Below are 22,930 nucleotides of genomic sequence, written 5' to 3'. Positions count from 1 at the left end.
GTGTCCTCTGCTGGCCTCCACCAACAAGGTGTTCTGCTTACAACCATGGCCCATTCCTGCTAGTCAAGAGCGGGGGCCTGAGATTCCTCTTGCCCCCTAAGCCTGACATCCTGCTAGGCCCTCTAATGTGCGTCTCCCCTTTACACGGCGAGCAGGGAGAAGATCTGGGGGAGGCTTCTGAAGGACTCAAGTTCTCATTTTCCAAATGCTAACTGCGGCACAGACGGGCAGTCGTACTTCAGGTCAGACCCCTGTGTGCCCTGCAAACGGCAGAGAGGCACAGAAGCTCCCTGACCCGCATGCAGTGGCGGGTGCGGAGCCCATGCTTTCATACCCAGCAGTATACACACAAAAGACACACACATGACAAAACACAAGACCCTGTGAGAATCGGGGACAGAGGTCTAGCTCGGGTGAAGTGCTGGGCTAGTCTGTACAAGGCTCCGAGTTTCGTCTCCAGCACCTCAAAGAACAAAAACAAAACCAAAAGGTACAAGAGGAGTCGAAGAGATGGTTTAGTTGTTAAAATACTGGCTATACAGTCTGGTGGTGATGGCACACGCCTTTAATCCCAGCACTTGGGAGATTGATGCAGGCAGTCTCTGTGAGTTCAAGGCCAGCCTGGTCTACAGAGTGAGTTCTAGGACAGTAGACAGAGAAACCCTGTCTTGCAAAACAAGTCCTTGCTTTGTAAGTGCGAGGACCCGAGTTCAGATCTCCACTCTCTGTGTAAGACTCAGGTGTAGTGGCGTTGCCCAGACAGTCAGGCTAGCCAAACAGAGCACTCCAGGTTTGTGGGAGACCCTGTCTCAGAAAGTCAGGAGGATGGTTGGTGGCGGGGGGTGTCTCAGTGGGTTAAAACTCTTATTGCACATGCAAAGGACCTGAGTTCAAATCCCAAGAACCTACACAAAGCAGGTATGGCCCATCACAGCTGGAACCCATCACTTCTACTATGAGGTGGGGTGGCAGGTAGGAAAATTCCTGAGAGCCTAAGGGGCCAGATAACTGCAATGGACCAAAAAGAGACTTTGTCTCAAATGAAGTGGAAGGTGAGGACAGACATCTGAGACTGTCCTCTGACTGCCACACTCAAGCTGTGGCATGTGCATACCCACACTTACACACATTATACATGCATGCACACACACACAGGTGGAAAGTGATAAAAGTTGTCCAATGCTAAGCTGTTAAGCTCTGAATCCACACATATGTAGTGTGTGCATCTGAATACCAGCACACAAACATGCATACACCACACATGTCTAAGAGTCCAAACAAACTAGACCATCCTCCTGTCCCCATCTAATTCTGAAGCACGCCTTCACTGACTGCTGTCTCCTTTCCCGGTTCCCAGCCAACCTCTGAGCTTTCTGAAGTCTCTAAATTGTGTCAGGTTAACAATGTGCAAAGGACAAGGTGGCCTATATACCCCAGCACATTATTGTCAACCTGACACAATTTAGAATCACCTGGAATGAGGGAGCCTCAACACGAGTTGCCTCCATCAGACTAGCCTGTGGCCATGTCTCTGAGGGATTGTTTTAATTGGTGATTAACGCGGAGGGCCCAGCCCACTCTGGTCTGTATCGTCCCTAGGCAGGTAGGTCTGGGCTGCATAAGGAAGCTAGCTGAGAATGAACAGGGAAAGAGCCAGTAAGTAGCATTCCTCCATGGTTTCTGCCCTGACCTCCATCAGTGATGGACTCGGATCTGGAAGCATTAATAGAAATAAACCCTTTCTTCCCCTAAGTTGCTTTGGCCATGGCATTGAACACAGCAACAGAATATAAGCAAGGACAGCTTCCTTGGCTGGTTCCTTGTGTCCATCTAGATAAAAGAATTTTGAGCTTCATTCTCCACCACTTTTTTCTCCTCCCATCTCCCCAACATTCACACCACCCAAATTATGTTTCGAGCATGGCTCCACCTCCTCAAAAACCCAACCCTCCAAATATCTCATCCCCACAGCCCAGATTCCGTGTTTCAGATCCAGCCAGTCCACATCTGAACCCATGCCCTCCAGTTGGAGCCTTTCTTTTAAGTCCTTCCCTTGGGTCATGGCATTGTCATGCAGGACAGAAATGGAGGGATCCACAGAGCTATGGCCTAGACACCTGCAGGCCCCTCCCCTCAGCCTTCCCTGCTGCTGTCCCAGCGCGGGCCTGTACAGATACGGTACACTCCTGTCACCCAATTCTTCTCATGCATCTTCTCCGTCTGTGGCCTACTGGGAAGCCTGTATTAGCTGATTCCCTGTCAGCGCCTACGTCTGGCTGGTTTCCAGTCCTGTACACTCTATCTCCTGGCAACTCTGGAAACTACCTCACCCAACCCGGTCCTCCTGCCGAGGTCATGGTCCAAGTCTCACCATCCCCTTCTGTCAGACACAAAGAGCTCTGCCTATCCAGTCCAGCTGCCTCCACTCTCCCGTCTTTCTGGAAGCTACTCTAAATGGGACACCCAGGCATGAGACCACATCAGTCTTCAGCTTCAGAAGATTGAAAGCCACTTAGCACCACACTCAAGAAGCCAGCAGCCTTCATCTGGGCCGACTATTAACCCGACACCTGGCCATGGCCCTCTCAGCCAACTACCCCACAGGCTCCAGCATTTCTCTGGCTCTTCTATCTGGTTTTGTTCAGTCGCCACCACCATCAGTCAGGGTCATCACAGATTTCCTGGATCAAATTCCTCCCGAGGGAAAAGAGCCAAGACTGTGGTGCAAATGATAACGCAAAGAGACCAGCCTCTGTGCCCGCTGGGTTCCCGCGACACACGGCCAGCAGCCCCTGTGCCCACTGGGTTCCCGCGACACACGGCCAGCAGCCCCTGTGCCCACTGGGTTCCCGCGACACACGGCCAGCACCTGCTCTTCTCTGCAGTCTGCTCTCACACTTCCCATGGTGATGGGTTTGGATATTGGCCCTCTAGGCCTTGCTTTAACTCCATTTCGGTGTTTAACTCTTATGACAGTGTCAGGAGAGAGCCGCACACGTACAGTCTGAGCCTGAATTCTCCTTGTGACCGCTGAATCTACAGTCACTGGTCCCGACTCAGAGAACAGGTTAGATGAACGCCGGTCCAAGGAGCCAAGCATCGATTTTGTTCAACTCCAGCCAGGTCAAATTGAGAGAAGTACCACGGGTGTCTGATCTTTTTCTATAAGGACACCCAAGACACAACCAGCCCCAGAACTGGGTCACAGAGTGACCACACGAAGCTTAAAGGATACATGCCCAGAATGACTGCCTCAAGGCATTTGATAGGCAAGGATTCTCGGGTCATCTCTCTCGCCGTTTCCATTAACCTGTGGGACAGAACACAACAGAAGATCTCAGGACTTAGGCAGTCACTTTGATGGTCCGTCAGTTCATCAGTCTGTCGGTATGCCTGTCTCCTCACTAGGCACCATGCAGAAATCTTCCCAGGGAAGACCCCTAAACACATGTGCACTTGACAGAACTAAGATCCTCAAGTCCACAGGCTCCTCCCAGTTACCTCAGAGAGGGCCATGTTATACCTCACAACATCCTCCCAGTCTGGAGGCAGGGCCTTAAAGGACAAGTAAGACAGGCCTCATGAGTGACTTTTCAGGCCTCTGCCATCCTGAAAGTCAGTCTGGTCTGTGATTTTTGAGTTGTAGTCCTGGCTGGCCCAGAACTTGGTATGTCCAGGCCAGTCTCAAACTCAGAGATCCACTTGCCTCCCAAGTGTTGGTATTAAAGATGTGGGTAGCACACCTGGCCTGAGAGTCAGTCCTGATCACCGAATTTAGCTGCCAAGAGCAATTAGTCCTCAGCTCCACCCACAGTCTGGCCCTGGGGCACCTCCACCTCCACCCTCCCAGACTAGAATCCTGGGCCCTAGGAGACGGGGCAGAGGTTGGGAGAGGACACTGGTGGCTCTCCCACAGGAGAGAATGCAGCACTTACCCACTCAGAGGTCTCATTTTCCTGATTTCAAAGAACTGGGTTCCTGTGTGATTGTATCTGTGTGAAACATGTAAAGGCAAAGTGACAAACGCTCCGAAGTCCTGGTCACCCAGCGGAGAGCCACACTGACTCCCACTTCTCAAGGGGACAGGGAGTAGTCGCTTTTCTAGCCAGTGGCCAGGGAGGACCAACAACCTGTGACTCCTCACCACCTAGCTCTGGAAACCTAATTTCTTCTTCTTTTCTTCTTCCCCTTATTTTTTATTTATTTATTTATTTGTTTTATGTATCTATGTGCTCTATCTGCATGTATGACTTTATGCCAGAAGAGGGCATCAGATCATACTACAGATGGTTATAAGCCACCATATGGTTGCTGGGAATTGAACTTAGGACCCTCTGGAAGAGAAATCAGTGCTCTGACCAACCAAAAATCTAATTTCCAGCCAAAAATCTAATTTCTAACTGAGCCTAGATACACTTTTGATGGTACCTCATTTTAGTCTGCCCTGTGTCCCAGTTACTTGACCACATGTCTAAATCATGGGCTAGACTAGAAGCCCTTGAGAGTTGGGAGCATTCTTTTTTTTAAAAAAAAATATTTATTTATTTAGTATACAATATTCTGTCTGTGTGTATGTCTGAAGGCCAGAAGAGGGCACCAGACCTCGTTACAGATGGTTGTGAGCCACCATGTGGTTGCCGGGAATTGAACTCAGGACCTTTGGAAGCGCAGGCGATGCTCTTACCCACTGAGTCATCTCTCCAGCCCTGGGAGCATTCTTTTATTATCTTTGGATCACCCATAAACCTAGAAGAAGCTCAACATACACAGATTTAGCAAACATTATTGAATGGGAATAAGTAAATGAATTAACTGATGAGTGGACAGCTCAGTGGATAAACAAGTGAAAAGATAGAAAGGAAAGAGAAAGTAGATGCACAGAAGGACAAATGGATGGGTAGAAGAAGAGGAAAATGAATGGACAGATGGATAGGTGGATGATGGAAGAAAGGTAAACGGGTGAACAAGGAGGTGGACGGGAGAATGGTGGAAAGATGGATGGATGATGGGTGGATGGAGGAACAGATGGGTGGATAGGTGGACGGAAGGATGGATGAGTGAATGGATGATGGATGGATAGATGGGTAAATAAATGAGTGGGTGGATGGATAGATAGAAGGACAGAAGGATAGATGGATGGATGATGTGGGTGGATGGGTGGATGGAAGGATGAGTGGATGGATGGATGGATGGATGGATGGATGGATGGATGGATGGATGGAAGAATAGGTGGATGGGTAGATGGATGGATGATGAAGGTGGATGGATGGATACTGGGTAGATGGGTGATGGGTGGAAGAATGGATGGAAGGGTAGATGGATGGATGGGTGGATGGATGGATGAATGGATGGATAGAGGGGTGAGTGGATGGATGAATGGATGGATAAGTGGACAAAAGGATGCATATATGGTATGTATGGGATGGCTGATATATCAGTGTATGGACGAAAAGATGGAAGAGTGGATGAATGGCAGTAAGGCTTTTCAACAGCACTAAGAACTTAAGAACATGTCACTTATTTCATGCCAACACTTGACACCACCACTAACCTAAACAGATGGCAACTACTACCCATATCCTGATTCTGACTGACTGCCCAGTTCTCTGGAGCTAGCAAACATGTGCCACCAAATACCCCTCATGTCATGCTTTCTGAGGCACAATTTTGAATTTTTTTTTAGCTTAACTTGATTTATATGTTTTACTCGTTTGCTTCAACCTATTTGTAAACTGTGTGCTGGGGGATGCGGACAAAGAGTGACTTTGCTCTTAGAGCTGCTGTATTCAGTCCGGTGTGTAGGACTCACTCACTATGTGTCCCGGTGATGCAAGCAGCTTGGAGGGTGGGCACACCTCACACTGCCCTTCAGACGAAGGGCACAGATAAAGAGCCTGTGGCTCAAAAGCAGAATCCAGTCATAGGCCATAGCTCATGACTTCCTGCCCCACTTCTGACCGCTGGATTGTGCTATGGGATAATGCTCTTGTATCTGTAAAGATTTGTCACTCGTGTTGGTTTAATAAAACAGACTGGCCAATAGCAAGGCAGGAAGTATAGGCAGGGTGACCAGACTAGGAGAATTCTGGGAAGAGGAAAGGCAGAGAGTCATTCGTTAGCCAGACGCAAAGGAAGCAAGATAAGAATGTCTTACTGAGAAAAGGTACCAAGTCACATAGATAAGAATTATGGGTTAATTTAAGTTTTCAGAGCTAGTTATTAATAAGCCTGAGCAATAGGCAAAACAGTTTATAATTAATATAAGCCTCTGTGTGTTTATTTGTGACTGAATGGCGGTGGGACTGAGTAGGACAGAAACTTCTATCTACAGGACTGGAAACAACAGTCAGGGCCAGGGGTGATAGGAACTAGTGCACCTTAGGAGTCGCTGACCTGGGCCATGTTCATAACAGTACAGGCCGGCCTGGCATTTCTAAAATAAGATATTAACAATTCTTAGGGGTAAAAAAAAAACCAAGGAGCTCTTATTGTGAAGTGGTACTTTTTTACTCTATCAAAGATTTTGCTCAAATAATACTCAAACAAATGTTCCCAGTATATTTAAAGTAGAATTCAGTTTCTAAAAAGTAAGATTAATCCATAATTAAGTAATGAAAAATTGTCTGGGGGCTGGAGAGATGGCTCAGAGGTTAAGAGCATTGCCTGCTCTTCCAAAGGTCCTGAGTTCAATTCCCAGCAACCACATGGTAGCTCACAACCATCTGTAATGAGGTCTGGTGCCCTCTTCTGGCCTTCAGGCATACACATGGACAGAATTATGTATACATAATAAATAAATAAATATTTTTTAAAAAAAAGAAAAGAAAAGAAAAATTGTCTGGCCATCTTCTCTAAGTTCCTTGTGGTTGGTAGCTGAACTTCTGGAAGTTTCTCTCTAGCCTTTCCTGTATCTTTGCATAGAGCTCCTGGGCAGGTTTCCCGTGTCTCGCAAAGCCACAGGCTCCCTTTCCAAACACATACAAAGACCAGCACAGCCATTTACACTGTTCCAGGAGAAGGCAGGGCTGGGTCCATCAAAACACCACTGACATCTGAGCACATGTATAGTTAGGTATGTGTTGTGGGATATTCCTTTACACTGTGTGAAGATATTTCGCTATAATTGGTCTAATAAAAAGCTAAATGGCCAGTAGCTAGGCAGAATTTGGGGGGCAGAGAGAGCACTGGGAAGACTGGCAAGGAGACACCAGGACTCAGAGGAAGCAGGATGGGCAGTACAGAATTTAGTTAATATAGCCATGAGGCAGAGAGTAAATAAAAATCAGTTAATTTAAGTTATACGAGCTAGTTAGAAACAAACTTAAACTATTGGCCAAGCTTTCATAATTAATAACAGGTCTCCATGTCATTATTTGGGAGCTGGCTGGCAGGACAGAAAAATCCGCCTACAGGTATGGCCCTAAGCAGTCCCCAGATCCTGCCACCTGTGTCAAGGTCAAGCAGTCATGGTGTGGGATGTCCTTCTGTACGCTGTGAATATGTGTTGCTTTCATTGGTTGAAGAACAAAGGTGTTTTAGCCTATGGGAGGACAGAATGTAGCTGGGCAGGAAATCCAACCAGAGATACAGGAAAAAGGAGATGGAGTCGAGAAAGATACCAGCAGCCACTGGAGGAATGAGATGCATTACTGGTAAGCCACAGGCCACGTGATGATTTATATATTAACAGAAATGGGTTAATTTAAATGTAAGAGCTAGCCAGTAATAAGCCAGAGCCATCGGCCAAACAATTATAATTAATATTAAACCTCTGAATGAGTATTTTATAAGTGGCGTTGGGACTGGCAGGTGGGGCAGAAAAGACTCCAGCTACACAGTCAGGCACCCAAGGAACTAGACACCAGGTCAGAAATAGAAGGGTTTCTATTCTGCTTCCCTTGATCGTGGCCCCAAAGGCCTGATGACCTGGTCCCCTATTCTCCCTTGTGTTTTCCACTGCCTACTCTGTGGTCAGTAATCTTGGGTAACGGACACCGTTAATGGGCCAGAGGAAAAGCAAAAGGAGGACCCTTCAAGAGCAATGATGAGGACGAAGCCAGGTATGTGTGACTTTTCTATCAGTGGGAGAAAATGATATGCAAAATACATGCAAATTTGTCCCTCGTGATGCAGCTCAGCCAGGCTCATCCTCCTTGGGAAGGCTCGTCCTAGATAGAAGCGAGAGCTGCTCCAACTTTGGGTCGCCTGGAGCGTTTGGTGAGGACTAAGTGACCATTGAAAGGACAGTTCTTCAGGCCTGAGTCCATGCCCCTCAGCCACCACTGACAATCCATGTAGTGTCTTAGTTTGGAGGTCAGCAGCAACACCCAATAACCTTGGTAGGGTCTAGGGCTGCCAGTCTCTCTCTGGAGGGAGCCACAGTTTCCTGGCGAGAAGTCAGGACTCCATGAGAAAGGTGCTGCATAGGAAGGCGATGCCCTATGAAGCAGAAACTGGGATGCTAATCAGGTAATCTACTGGGACACTCTGCAGCCCTGGAAGGTATGGGTCTCTGATTCCCTTCAGGAGAGGCACAGTCATTCTCGCCTGTGGCAGAGGCTTCCTGCTTCCCCAATTCTCTCAGCTTCAGGGTTAGGGAAAAGCAAGCAGAAAGCAAGCTACATGCCAGGGGCCTCTGTGCAGAGTCAACCAGAAGCACAACCTCCTAAAAGCACACTGAAGCCGGCTCCCCATGGGACTCCTGTGCCTTATAAAATACCAGAAGCGATCCTGAAATTTGTATCGACATACACAAATCGATATCAATGTAAAATACTTAAGACTAGTAGTTGCTTTCTTGGTTTAAAAGTAGATTCAATGATCTACCCTTTTATCCAATCATTTCTGGGGGGAGAAGGAGAAGGAAAGCTGAGCAGGTAGGAAAAGAAGGGAACAAAGACAATCAAGAAGCGGAAGAAACAGAAGGAATGGAAAGATGAGGGGATGCCAGGGAAGGCAGAGGAAAAGGCAGGGAAGCAGAAAAGAAGTCACGAGCTCCCCGTGGATCAACCTTACCGCTGTTTGAGGGACAAGCCCTGGTCATTCTGGTCGCGGCATGATGTACTCTGCTAGCCTGTGTGCTGCAAGCTCTCTCCCAAGGGTGCCCTTTCAACATCTTCCAGCCTACCAGAGCTTTGGCAAACCAGCAGGTGACAGATATGCCACTAAGCTTGCGATCACCATGCCCATCCCTTGTCTGGGGTGCTCAGCCCCTGGCTTGAAAGGATACTGTAGTGTCTTCATGTAATTCTGGATGGCCTGGAGCCAGTCTGGGATCGTCATGGACAGCCTGTAGTTTGGGACCTGGGGAATTGAAGGCTACAGAGAGAAAGAGAGGGGGGCTCCTGTTAGAGTCGCTTTGGCCACAGCTCCTAGGGCAGGGCATGGGGCTGGACTGTAGGGAGTGCTGCCCCTGCGAGCACACATCCGGTATAGTCACCATCAGCCACGGCCCCTCCCCCACAGCATCTCCCTCCTAAGATAGCTGTCTACCATTGAAGGACCCTCTAGGCCCCCTCCAAACATATGCCACTCTGCCATGGCTCTCTTATGGCCCTCCTGACACCGAGTGAACACAGTTTGCCTTCTCCATGGGAACATTGCCTTCTTAAGGCCAGGGACCATGTCCTATGGAATATCCAGAGAGTGGCCCAGGACACTCATCCTTAAATTTTTAGCATGCGGTCACTTCTGCAGCCTGGCTAACAGTGGCACCATTATATGTGCTCCCCTCTTAAGCATCATGGACACGGGACATGAGACCAATGGCTCCCAAGATAAATAGCTACAGAAGAATGGTACACCAGCCGTGGGCACCGTTTCTCTACACCACACACCTCCCATGCCCACTGTTTCCCTCCCTGAGCCCTTTCCCCAAGGACAAGATTAAGGAAGGTCCTCGGCTTGCCGACTATCCCCAGGTAAGTGCTGTGCCTCTGCCTCATGAGGCACCCTCATGGAAGCCCAGCTGACTATCCTACCCCAAGTGCCTACAGTCAGCACTCAACCAGACCACTCCCAGAGACCAGGACACCAGCCAGCCAGGAACACTTTAAGGCTTGTTTATCTCCACTGACTCCTCCTTGTCTCCACGTCTGTGGTGGGCTTTGTCATTGGTGACTAAGGAGCTTGGTCCCTGTGAATGCAGGATGAAAGGAAGAGTCTCCTCTAGGCATTAATTAACTTCTTTAAAGATGTAGAAAGGGCGAAAGGAAAGATTAGTCTCATCCATGGAGAAAACAGGGCCAGCTTTGCAAATGGAAGAGGAAGCTGCTAGTGAAATAGCATATTCTATGCTGATAGAATGGGGCCAGCCTAGCTGTGCCGCAGAGCCGGGCACAGTGGGTAATGGGCACAGTGCACTAAGCATGGGGTAGCCCACGCTGAGCATGGGGTAGCCCACTCTTCCCCCACTTGTGCACCATTTCCACAGACATTCCCTGTCGATCGTTTCCTCTCTGTGCCTCTACTCAACCTTGGCTCTGAGGCATTCTAAATCCACAGAAACTGCCCCCTCAGCTGAAGGGGAAACAGCCACATTTGGTATATCCCAGCCAAGGGGCTGTGTGTTTGAGTATGAGCCCAGACCTGTGGGCACGCACACAGGCCCAACTGTTCTACAAAGCCATGTTTTCTCTCCAACACCTCAACTCGAACTCCCTGTCTGGGAGAGTCACTTTGGAGACAAAAAGGTTCCAATTTGAACATTTGTTCCCATGACTTGATTTGACACCCCCTCACACACACACTCACACACAAACAGTTTTTCACACTCAAACTCACACGTGAATTCTTTGTCCAACCAACATTAGCAAGTGTTGAGACTTCCTTGTTTTCTCGCAGTGACGCCCACATGTCTACCAAGCCTACATAACAACAAACCAGAGGTTTCAAAGAGGTGGGAAAAAAGGGAGGCTGAAGAACAGACCTCCCGGCCCACCCAGCAACTCCATGTTGTAAGTGCTAGACCAGGTCCAGAGCATGAAGGGAAACAGATCCCATCACAGACACGTCAGGATACGAGGGACGTGAGAGACCAAGTCCCCACATGGGTAGCCTGTGACTTGGCTCAGAGTCCATTTTGGGAGCTGACCACAGAGTTATTTCTACCCTTCCCTCACCCCGTGGAGCCCATAGATCAGGGTGTGAAGCAGGACTCCAAAGGCAGCTGGGCCTCAGAATAGCAGCCAACGGCGCCCAAGGGATTTAGGAAAACAGCTGAGGTCACCTCAGCTGGCTGCGGCCACATTTGCTCCCAAGGAGGACAAATGCAAGCGTCCCCCACGTGGGCTGGAGCAGGGCTGTAGTCAGGAGAGCCAAGATGCTCCGTGGAGAATACCGTCAGCTGCTATTCACACCCTGAAGTCAGGTGAGCTGCCTGGGGCTCAGCCCGGGGCAACTTTGAACAGCACCTTAGGCAGTCAGTGCTCTGGCTGGATCTGGAGTATAAACCAGAAGAGGCCCTGAGGTATGATGGTAAAAGTACACAATGCTCTGTCTCCTAACAGCTGGAGGCCTTGGTCCAGGACAGGACCCCTACAGCCTCTGCCTGCATGCAGGTAAAATAACAACACTGCCTCATCTGCCCTGGGAGCTTAAACAAAGGCAGCAGGGATGGGGCTATACATGGTACACACAGGGGGAGCCATGCCAGTATCCATCAGAAACAGGTTCTCCGGAACTGGATTAAAGAGGCTCAGAATCAGCATGGATCCTAGTTCCTAGGCATACAGCCCTGGGGTTTTGCTTCCTGAGGATGTCTTTCTACTCGACAGGAGATAAGAACATCAACTCCATTGCCAAGTTCAGCACACGCTGACGAGGAGGTGGTGTCCTTAATTCATGGAAACAGTGATAGAGCACATTAGGCTCCAAGAAAAAGTGGGGCCAGCTCAGGGCCTGTGAATGGGCAGAACAGATAAACAAAATTCCATCCTGACACAGGGAGATGCTAACCGGCTTTCAAAAGTAGGCACATGTTGGGGACACACCGAAATGCAGGCGAACCCTGAAGCAAGCCAACCTCAAAACAGCCACCACTGGGCCACGGTGACAGCTCAGCAGGACGCCTTTGCCACCAAGCCTGGTGGCCTGAGTCTAATCCCCGAACCCACACCTGTCTGACAGCTCTAAAGGTAAATTCTATGTGATTCTTCATGCGTGAAGTTGCTACAGTGGTCAGCTTCATAGACAAAGTGGGGAGTGGTAAGCACTGGGCAGGCGTTATTGGGTGTGGCTAAGTTTGAGAGGGAAATGAAAGGCTTTGGAGATGCACGCCAGTGAGGGAACCGTGACCACGTGTGTGTCCTCATGTCACAGAGACCAAAGGTTGATTTTTTTTCTTACAGTTTCAGAGGTTTCAGCTCACGGTCACTTGTACCTATAGCTTTGGACCTGTAGCACACCCTCAGAGAGATCATGTGGTGGAGAAGGTCTGGTCACCTCAGGGAATCCAAGAAATGAGAGGGGAAGGCTCCGGGGGTTGTTGTCTTTACCACTATCCTAGCAGCATTAGCTGAGGGAATTCTGTCCCCTCAGGCACTGACTCTTTCAAAGCTACAAAGGGAACTTAACTAAATCTCTGTCCCTCTAAAGAACTCAAGACTGGAAGGTTGAGGTGGACTTCTGCTCCTCAGAGAGTCTGAACAGAGGAAGCTCATCTCCCCTCCTGCTGGTGTCTCTCCAGAAGCCCTCCTGCTTCTCCTCGCCCCTCCTTAAAAACTTTCTTCGCCTGGCCCCGTCCTACCACCTCCTGTCAGCTAGTTACTGACCCAACCTCCTGACCACAGGGAGATTTCATTTGTTCTAACACATTTTTGCATCATTAAACAAATATTCCAGAACATAAACAAAAGTAACACACCTTAAACTATATTCTACAAGAGGGGGTCATTGTCCCGATTCTACGGCACAATCCCTAATGACCTAAATCCTTCCTACGAGGCCTCACCTCCCAACAGCATCCCAGACTGGGGGCTAAGCCTTCAACAGGTAGGCCTTTGGGGCATTCAGAATCCAAACAGCAGTGGCCATACACTTCAAGGTAGGTCATGTATCATGGATTTCACCACAATAAACAAATAAAGTCACAAAAAGTGGTTTACTAAAGGAGAAATACAAACAATGACCCCTGGGAAAGGTTAAGTTTGCTAATAACACAAACTAAAGCCCTGTGAAATGTCATCTTCCATCTTTCCCTGCTGGTCGCCACGCTCTGAAAGGCAGGCTCAGGGCTGGTGAGAAAGTCCAGGAGAGTTTGAAGGATGTGGAGAAAGAGGCTGTGAGGGTAAGCAGGGAAGAATAAGGAGAGCTACAGGGAAGACTCTGGCGGTCTGCCTCTCCTCTTCCTTCTCGCCAAACAAGAACGCTGACAGACGGCAAGAGGGAGACCTGCAGGTGGGCACAGGTGTGTAACTGGCAGGACCGTGAAGAAGGGAAGGGGAAGCCAGGCCTGGAGCCAGGGAGGCAGCAAGAAGCCCTGACTCGAGCAACCTTGGACAAGAACAAGGAGAAACCAAAGCGTTTCTTTACTGCACAGGCGGCAGGGCCCTCCTGGGAACCGGGAAGGGTGGCGTGAAGCAGTCAGAATCCCAGGATGGCCCCGAGCTCCTGCCTCAAAGGGTGCAGCCTGGGATCCAGGCAGAGGTCCTGGAGTCACACCTAGGGAAGATCCAGACGGTTCTGAATCCAGGCCACGGAATGCAAGGTGCACCCTGAGAGCGCAGGGGGCAGGGGCAGAGCCTGCAGGAGTCTCCAGTCCCTGCTCACACTTTAGATCTCACCCTCTAATGTGAATTCTTTCCAAATTTAGAATCACCACGAAAATCACACACACACACACAGAGGCTGTAAGAAACCAAGTGGCTTTTCTGACTGAGCTGCCCTGGGGCCTGGTCTCAGCAGCTGGGCTCTGGGCACCAGGATGCATGACAGCCAGGCCTAGAAGGGCCAGTTGCTCCGTGGCACCTGCTGCTCTCTGTCACTCTCTGCCCATTCTATGTAACTCCAATGACTGCATCCTTTCTTAAATTACCTCAGCAAAAGCCTGGAGTGGGCCTAGTCAGGTGTTCACCTGAGTTCAGCAACCACAGGTGGAGAAGGAGGAAGTCACAGTGGAGAGAGGCTCTCAAGCGAAAACTGCCCACCCCATCCTCTCCCACCCCCGCTCCAGGGGTGGATACCCAGGTCTTCAGGCGGAACTTATTAAAACCCCTAACAGAACGTCCTGTAGCTGAAGGACGCGCCATCTGGGGCCTCATAGACCTCGGAACGTGCTCCAGATCTTATCTTGTCTCAGTTCACAGTCTATGGATAAAGTAGTTAGTCTTGCCCAACTTCAGCAATCCTTCTTCAGCACCGTCCCACTATCCACCTCTGGTGCAAATGCCTTACAGTATGGTATTGCTTGGCTAAAGGAGAAAAACTTGGCCCCGGGAAGGACTGCCAAGCTCTGGAGTTGGAGAGGAATGGCTTCTGACAGAGTAGCTTGAGACTTCCATTCTGTGCCTGGGTAAGAACTAGGGTTTGGAGGATCCTGGAGGCAGGAGCCAGGGCTGGGAATGGAGGTAGAGACTAGAGCTCCAGGAGCCAAGGGCCAGCCTCAACATAGTGAATCTGAGACTAATTTAGTCTATATAAGAGCCTTTCAAAACCACAAATAGGTAATGTAGTAAAGTGAAATCTTAACGCTCTTACTCAAGTTTAAAGACCCATTTGTCGCCAGGGGGTGGTGGGACATGCCTATAAGCCCAGATACGACCAAGCCCCTGTCAAAGAATGGGGAGGGGGCTGACGAGACGGCTGGGGTGAAGAACACTGGTTGCTCTTGTGGAGGGCTGGGCTCAGTTGCCAGCACCCACATGGCAGCTCACAACTGTAACTCTAGCTCTAGGAGATCAAATCCCTTCTTCTGACCTGGGAGGGCACTCATGTACATGGTACACAGACACACGTGCCGGCGAAACACCCATATACACAAAATAAAACTTTAAAAGCTAAAAAAAAAAAATAGCCAGGTGGTGGTGGCGCATGCTTTTAACCCCAGAACTTAGGAGGCAGAGGCAGGCGGATCTCTGTGAGTTTGAGGCCAGCCTGGACTACAGAGCGAGTGCCAGGATAGCCAGGGCTACACAGAGAAACCCCGTCTCAAAAAATGTAAAATAAATAAAATTAAATTTAAAAAAAGGCAGGAGGATCTCTATGAGTTAAAGGCCAGCCTGGTCTACAGAGAAAGCCAACCAGGGCTTCAGAATGAGAGAGTGAGACCCTGTCTCAAAAAAACAAACAAACAAAAAAACCCCACAAACAACAACAACAACAAAGAAAAAAAACAACAAAAAAGCAAACAAACAAATAGCAACACCAACAAATCTAACTCAACCCACGGTCCACACTGGGGCACCCTGACTTAGCAGCAACTGTCAGCAGGTTCTCATATAAAATACAAGAATATTCTCCTTTTCTTTCTTGAAACAGGGTCCCAATACACATTCCAGGCTGGCCTTGAACTTGTTGTGGGGCCCACTAGGTCCTGAGACTACAGGAAGGAATTCACCACCATGCCCAGCTGGAACATTCTATTATAAAAAGAAAGCACTCAGCTATAATACTGGAAGCATGACCTCAGCAACACTTAGCATACTGCGCCTCATACGTGTTCGTGCCGAGGACCGCCTGGTGGCAAATGAGCCAAGGTTCCAGAAAGAGCAGACTGGCACGGACAAGAAGAGAAGGAAGAGGAAGAAGAAAACGAGGAGGAAGATGAGGGAGGAGGAGGGAAAAGGAGGAGGAGGAAGAAGGAGAAAGGGAGGGAAGAGGAGGCCACAGAGAACAGAGGCAGGGGGTCACTGTCTTGTACTAATTCCCTCTCAGGAGGACTTGAATGAGACATCTTCAGCAACACAAAGATCCGATGCTTGTTCCCACAGAGAAGGGCTCCCACACGTGGAAATGGGGTGACGATGAAGGCACAGTGAGGGAGGTGAGGGAATCAGAAAGCCAGCCCAGACGGTGCCATTCACCTTCTGCTCCCTCTGGCCAACTCTTCCATGTTTAAGGACTCTGGCGGATCATGACGAGGAGAGAAAGACGAACTCAGAGCCCGGGCTGTCTGTGTTCGAGAGCAGGGATCGTTCCTGCTGATGCTCGGGCATCAACTTCTCACCAGACAAGCTGTGATTTGCACAGAATAAATTCCCTGCCTAGTAGAGTAATAAAACACAGTGGAGCAGGGAGCAGAGAGCCTCCTCCACTTCCCCAAGGGCGCACACAGCCTTCTGGTCTGCAGGCTCACATGCTCAGCTGTGGCAGGCAAGGACCTGACTACTGCATGGTTCTGGATCTCAGGCAGTGATTCCTGCACCTTCTCAGGATCCTCCTCAGCAAACAGGGTCCATAGGGTCCGGGCAGCCATCTCCATAGTGGCACACAAGGCTTTCACCTAGCCTGCATTTTGCTATTTTATATAACAGGACACTCCTACCAGGGGACATCTTCCCTCTGTAACCATATCCTTGGCCACCAAGTTCAATCGCTGGCTGGCTGCTCTCCAGAGTAAAAAGAGAGCTTCACTTGGCCTCTTCCTTTACCCGGGGAGACTAATTCATCCTGTGTACTGGAAAGTCCCTTTTAAGCCACAGCCAAACACTTCCCATTTCTCCCCTTGGCGCCAGATAAACTGGGAAGAGACAGTTCACTGTTTCTGCAAGCTCCAGAGGTAAAGTCACTGAGAGAGAGAGGAGAGAGAGAGAGAGAGAGAGAGAAGGGGAGGGGAGGGGAGGGGAGGGGAGGGGAGGGGAGGGGAGGGGGAGGGGAGGGGAGGGGAGGGGAAGGGAAGGGAAGAGAAGAGAAGAGAAGAGAAGAGAAGAGAAGAGAAGAGAAGAGAAGAGAAGAGAAGAGAAGAGAAGAAAGGAAAGGAAAAAGGAAAGAAAAGAATTGGCAAAAGTCTAGAAATGATTCACACAGAGGAGTCTGGCTGGTTGATTACAAGTTCATTCAGGGCTCCAAAAACCATTTGCTAGGGCAACAGGGGAAGAGCAAAAGACTCCACGGTGCACAGGTTGGGTGGACTTGGGGTTCTATGCTTTCTCGGAGTGGCTTGGAGTTGACTTGGTGACACTAGCTTTTGATGAAGAAGATGTTACAGGGGCTGAGTACATAGTGGATTTTGGCTCAGCCTCACCTTACATGGCCAAGCCAGCAAGCCTGATGCCTGCCCCTCTGGCAGCGGAACAGGGAGACAGGACTCAGTAGCTGGACTTGAGGTTGCTTCTCCCAGCTATGCCCTGGCTGAGTCGGTCCCATCCCACCCATCCGGACCATCCCACCTTCTTCCAGCCGCACCACTGACCTTTGCCAGGAAGGCAGCATTTCTGATGGCGCCCACCATCTCTCCCCCTTTGGGATGGACCTTGGCGACATGCAACCACATCCGCTCCCAGGTGTGGCTGTCGATCGGAAAGCCACTCTTGTTCACGTGGAACAGCACCCCGCCGTCTTTGTCCTCCTCCTCTGAGCCTCCGCTGGTGGCGAGGCTTACTGGCCGCGCGTGGCTGCTCCGGGACCGGGTGCCTTTGGCGCCTTTGGGGTGGGGGCAGCGATGAGTGTCCGCGGCGGAGCCGGTCATGGTGAGGGGCACGCGGCGGGGGACTTGGGCGCGCCGGAGATCAGAGCCCCGCGGGGTTGGCCTTCATCTCTCACAGCTGCAGGACGCGCTAGGGAAACTGCCGGGCTTCCCACTCACTGACCGGGCCTGAAAGCAGTGGAAACAGCACACACTGCTACTCAGTAGACAGGCAAGGGGGCTCCCGCCCATCCCCAGCCTCCCTACCCCAGACCCACCCACTTAGGACTAACGCGAGCCTCTAGCCCGGCGGATTACCTAGCAAAGTGGCTGGAAGGGCGCCACGAAGACTCACACCCAGCTGCACCCGGGGATGGGGAGGCATGCAAAGAGCACGGGGTGCAGAGAGGACGGGGTGGGAAGAAGCAAGACAGCTGTGTAGCAAGAAGACACCGGGGGTACCCTCCAGGCTCCACTCATTGCCGGGTCCCCAGATGTGGTGGATCGCCACCGACCCACAGCAAGCCGGCACGTGAGCACCCAGGGCTGGCGCGAGGGCGCCGCAGCAGCTTCTGCTTGTTTAGGAGGCCTGGCGTCTTCCCGGAAGCCCCCCAAACCCTGGCGCGCGAGGGGCGGCTCCAGCCGGGGTTCCCGGGCAAGCGCAGCGCCGCCCCCTTCCCTCCGGTCCCGTGCGGGCACCGTGAGTGGCAGCTGCGGGTGGTCAGGGCGCGCGCGGGACACTGGAACCCACCTCGAGCCAGCCGGCCTCATTGCTGCAGAGGGCTGCTGGAGCTGTGGAGAATGTTGGCTCATTCCATCGCCCATTCTCGAATGTTATTCTGTGACATATAACCGAGTCACCCGGGCAGCCGCCGATGTTCTGGAGGCGTCCATTGGACACCGCAACAAAGAGGGGCGGGTCTCGGACTCGGGACTCTACAACCCGGAGCTGTGCAGCTCTGTGATTGGCTCCAGGGTCCCCAGACGGGAGGGGATCGAGTAAGGGAAGGTGGGCTGCCACGCGAAATCCGATGCTGCCGTGTCCCCGCGGAGCTTGAGTGACTCTCCAGGAACTACGGTCCAGTTTCGCTGGGGCGGAGGCGCAGCGGCGAAGGCCCCGAGATGGGACTTGGAGGTAGAGCGGGTCTTGGTGTTGGAGCCGTGTTCTAGTGACCCGGCCCTACACAGTGCTCTGGGTGCCTCAGGAAGCGCTCAACATCAATACTTGTCGCAATCCTCCATTACAAGTTTTTCTCCAGATTAACAAGTGCTTACAGCCCTACATCTTCTGTTAAGTAGTCATGGATAACAAGGGCCCTCAATCCAAGCTGCCATGACACACACGAGGCCAGTCAGGCCCCTTCTGCCACAGCTACTGCTTTGTGGATGGATGCTTGAAGCCAAGGAGTGGCCCTCCCACAATCCCCACTAAAACATTACCCTTTCCTCCTTCTCCTCCCCTCCTCCCCCCATTTTTTTCTGAGACAAGGTCCCACAGCCCCCAACCTGGCCTCAAACTTGCTAGGTAGAGAAGGATGACTTTGAATTCCTAGTCCTGTCTCCACCTTTCAATCGCTGGAATTACAAGGGCCTTACACGTCCTGTTCATGTATGCTGGAAATTGTCCGCAAGGTTATGCTAGGCAAATAAGTACTTTACCCAATGAACTACCTCCCCAGCCTTGAATAGCCTCTTCCTCCTCCTCCTCCTCCTTCCTCTCTCTCTCTCTCTCTCTCTCTCTCTCTCTCTCTCTCTCTCGTGTGTGTGTGTGTGTGTGTGTGTGTGTGTGTATACACGATGTGTGGAGATCAAAGGACAATGTGCTGGTGTCCATTCTTGCCTTACACCATGTAGGTTTCAGGAATTGAACTCAGGTCCTCAAACTTGGTGGAAGCCAGCACCCATTGAATCATTTCATCAGCCAATACACCTTTTCCTTAATGATAGTATCTTGTTCCTTCTTCCCTTCTTCGTCCCCCCCCCCAACTCCTCATTCCGGATCTTCTTCCTTTTTGAGAAAGAACAATAAGGGGAAGTGGGAAAAGCCACAGACCACTGACCCTGAGGCTCAGCAAGTCTAGGTTTGCCCCTTGCTGAGCTGTGTAACCCTGGATACAGTTTGTCTACTCTGGACCTTCACATCTCTTTCTGAAGGGAGGAAAACTGGAGCCCTCCTCCCTAAGTGCTGGCTCTCAGGTTTTGTGACTGCAAACTGCTGTCTCCTGAACACGCAGGAGCCTGGCCATAGCCTGGCTCTGAATTGGAGGACAACAGCCTAGTTTCAAACAGGTGAGTCAGTTGTGCCAAGCATGGAAAGAAGCAAACCTCCCTGTTGGACACTACCAGGAAGAGGAGTCCATTTCTGACAGGGCTCCAAATGGAAAGCTCAAGAGGCAGGCAGGGTGGGAGCCAGGATAAGCAGAGGACCAGAGAGGGCGTTGGGGACTGCAGACCACCAGACCCTGAATCTCCTGTAAACAACATGTTTTCCTCTGCTCCGAACAGCCTGCAGCTGCTCTGAGCAGGAGACCCTGATGGCAGGGAAGTGGGTTCTGGTGGCTTGCAGCTGAAAGATCCCAAGAGCTGGAGCATGGCCAGAGCCTTTATAAGCTGACAATAAAGGGGGCATTCTTATTTCAAGGATGACCTGTGTCTCTGTCTCTGTCTGTGTGTCTTTGTGTGTTTATATCTCCGGGCCCTTGCCTGAGACTCGCAAGCCACCTCATAGTGCAGACGCTGCACTCCAGGCTTAGTCCCGTAGTACATGTAGTACAGATGGATGCTATGTGGAAGCCCTAGCGAGATCGGGAAGTAAGGATCCCTGAGGGAATGGTGAGGGTGAATTGAAAATGGGCATATGCTTTTCAGTCCCCGGACTCTTGCTCTATAGAGGTTCTGGGAGGTGCAGGTGCCACAGCAGGAGGCACCGCTGAGACAGGAACTAGAGGGTCTCCGAATGATGCCCTCTGAAAGGCAGGGAAGTGATAAAGGTAAAGAGGAGGCGGGAGGGTGAATTCGAGGTCTTGAGAAGATGGAATGTGTACAGATGTGGTGCGGGAGAATTGTCTGTATTCTGTCAATCATATTTTAATAAAACGCTGATTGGCCAGGCAGGCAGTATAGGCGGGAAAGCCAGACAGGAAGTAGAAGTGGAGTAAAGAGACTGGGAGTATTCTGGGACACAGGAAGCCCTCAGGCACTCCTGCGCAGATCACTGAAGAAGCAGCATGTAAGCTGCCCCCGCTGGAAAAGGTACTGAGCCATTATGGCTAACATAGATGAGAATAATGGGTTAATATAAGTTATAAGAGTTAACAAGAAGCCTGACCCTATGGGCCAATCAGTTTATAACCTTATGGAGTCTTGTGCGTGATTTTCCTTTGTTGCTTGCCGGCTGTTGGGGTACTGGGCTGGACAGAAACCCCAACAAGCCGGCCCTCATGTTACATATGGCGCCCAGACGTGGATAAATGAATCCACAGAAAGCCTGAGAAAGCTTGGGAAAGAATAGAGTAAAGCATGTTTTGTTGGTAGCAGCAATTTCTCAGGTCTGCTCTGCTTGCTAGAGGCAAGCAAGCACTCTCATCTAAGAGAGGCTTCCTGACTCAGCTTTAGCTGCAAAACCTTGCAGCTCTTTTAAGAGGTCCTGCCACGAAGCACTTAAACGGTGTTGATGAAAAGCTGAACGCATGCTTTTCGGGTTTTCAGCAGTAGCAGGAAAAAAGCTGTGCTGTTTTAAAATGCTGGCTTTCTGGGCTGTCCTGCCAGGGCAAACTCTGACTCTTTCAGGCAGGCAGTCCGACTGAGTGTGGTCTGTGAGCAGAATGCTGCAGCTTGCTTGCTAGCAAGGACCTTGAAACACCATAGAGTTGTGGCAGTAAAAATGGCTCCAGTGGTACCTCTACCATGAGTCTGGAAAGCTAAGAAATGGATTGGATCTAGCCGTCAAAGCCACGGTTTTAGACTCATGTGGTCAGAAAAAGAGAGATATACAGTCAAAAGAGATTCAAAGACAAAGAAAACCTCTAAATGGTTTACAGTGTGTTAAAAATATATACAGGCTAAAAGTTAAAGTTCTTAAAGTAAAGAAAGAAAGGGAGAAATAGGGTGTGGTGGTACACACCTTTAATCTCAATGCCTGGGAGGCAGAGGGATATTAACCTCTGTGACTTCAAGGGACAGAGGTAGAGATTGACCTCTGTGACCTCAAGGTGTTGTAGCACACACCTTTAATCCCAGCACTGGGGAGGCAGAGACAGGAGGATCTCTGTGAGTTCAAAGACAGCCTGGTCTACAGTGTTATTCCAGGACAAAGATATACAAAGATCCTGTCTCAAAAAGTAAAAGTAAAAATAAAAGAAATAGAGGTTAAAATAAAGCCACATAAAGATGGAAAATACACAGAGAATCTTGATACTGTGTGTTATTATGCTCTCTTCGAATTGTTTGAATGCTGAGAAAGGAGCAACAGCTGCTAAAAGATATTTGCTTATAAATGCTGCTAAATTAATCCAAGATAGGTATTTTGAAAATACCTTGGCTTCAAAACTGAAGTCAAAGGGTATGCTACTTTGGAGAAGAGATTTTGCTTTTGTTTCCACAGAAAACGAGAGGCTCTGGATTTATTCAGAGTTAAGAAAAATCACCTTTGACCAAGGGAGGCCACCTGAAAAATCTCCGACAGGAATAGATGACCCAGATGTCTGAGTTCTTCATCCAGAACAGGTTCAAGACTGCTGCCTGAGATGATCAAGACTCACAGGATACTCTAGTCAGGACTTGATGATAACTCTAAGTTTTCTTTAGGTCCCCATAAGATCATCAGTGCCCCCAATCAGCAGGAAGTAGCCTGAAATACTACGCCCACATTCCCAACAAATGGACTATGGGTATTTTCCTTTGTTTAAAAAAAAAAAAAAGAGGGAAATGGTGCGGGAGAATTGTCTGTATTCTGTCAATCATATTTTAATAAAACGCTGATTGGCCAGGCAGGCAGTATAGGCGGGAAAGCCAGACAGGAAGTAGAAGTGGAGTAAAGAGACTGGGAGTATTCTGGGACACAGGAAGCCCTCAGGCACTCCTGCGCAGATCACTGAAGAAGCAACATGTAAGCTGCCCCCGCTGGAAAAGGTACTGAGCCATTATGGCTAACATAGATCAGAATAATGGGTTAATATAAGTTATAAGAGTTAACAAGAAGCCTGACCCTATGGGCCAATCAGTTTATAACCTTATGGAGTCTTGTGCGTGATTTTCCTTGGGACTTGCTGGCTTGTTGGGGTACTGGGCGGGACAGAAACCCCAACAAGCCAGCCCTCGTGTTACACAGATGTATGCTATTGTGTTTCCTTTTGGTTTTTTTAAATTATT

General features: G+C 50.0%; 1 protein-coding gene across 6 annotated transcripts in view; it reads right to left on the bottom strand.

Moving 5' to 3' along the window:
- Vash2 (vasohibin 2) overlaps nucleotides 1–18,442 on the bottom strand; it is a 34,941-nt gene extending 16,499 nt beyond the window's left edge. For 4 of the 6 annotated variants that reach the window (XR_015737834.1, XM_048439430.3, XM_087906029.1 and 1 more), the window contains exons 1-5: nucleotides 18,312–18,442; nucleotides 17,348–17,749; nucleotides 9,230–9,318; nucleotides 3,936–3,992; nucleotides 3,236–3,310 (exon numbers count right to left, since the gene is read on the bottom strand). Coding sequence is in view for 5 of the 6 variants with exons in the window: in XM_048439430.3 (XP_048295387.1) it covers nucleotides 3,236–3,310; nucleotides 3,936–3,992; nucleotides 9,230–9,318; nucleotides 17,348–17,623 (497 nt within the window). In the remaining variant the exon portion in view is untranslated. Of the gene's footprint in view, nucleotides 1–3,235; nucleotides 3,311–3,935; nucleotides 3,993–9,229; nucleotides 9,319–17,347; nucleotides 17,750–17,878; nucleotides 18,241–18,311 lie in introns of those variants that run through there. The other 2 variants (XM_085687532.2, XM_048439428.3) reach the window with 2 other exon arrangements.
- Nucleotides 18,443–22,930: the final 4,488 nt, after the last annotated feature.

The sequence above is a fragment of the Myodes glareolus genome, chromosome 5, assembly GCF_982192425.1.
Source record: "Myodes glareolus chromosome 5, mMyoGla1.1, whole genome shotgun sequence".
Classification (NCBI taxonomy): domain Eukaryota; kingdom Metazoa; phylum Chordata; class Mammalia; order Rodentia; family Cricetidae; genus Myodes; species Myodes glareolus.
The sequence above is the reverse complement of the archived record's forward strand: the minus strand, read 5'-3'. Positions and strand labels throughout refer to the sequence as shown.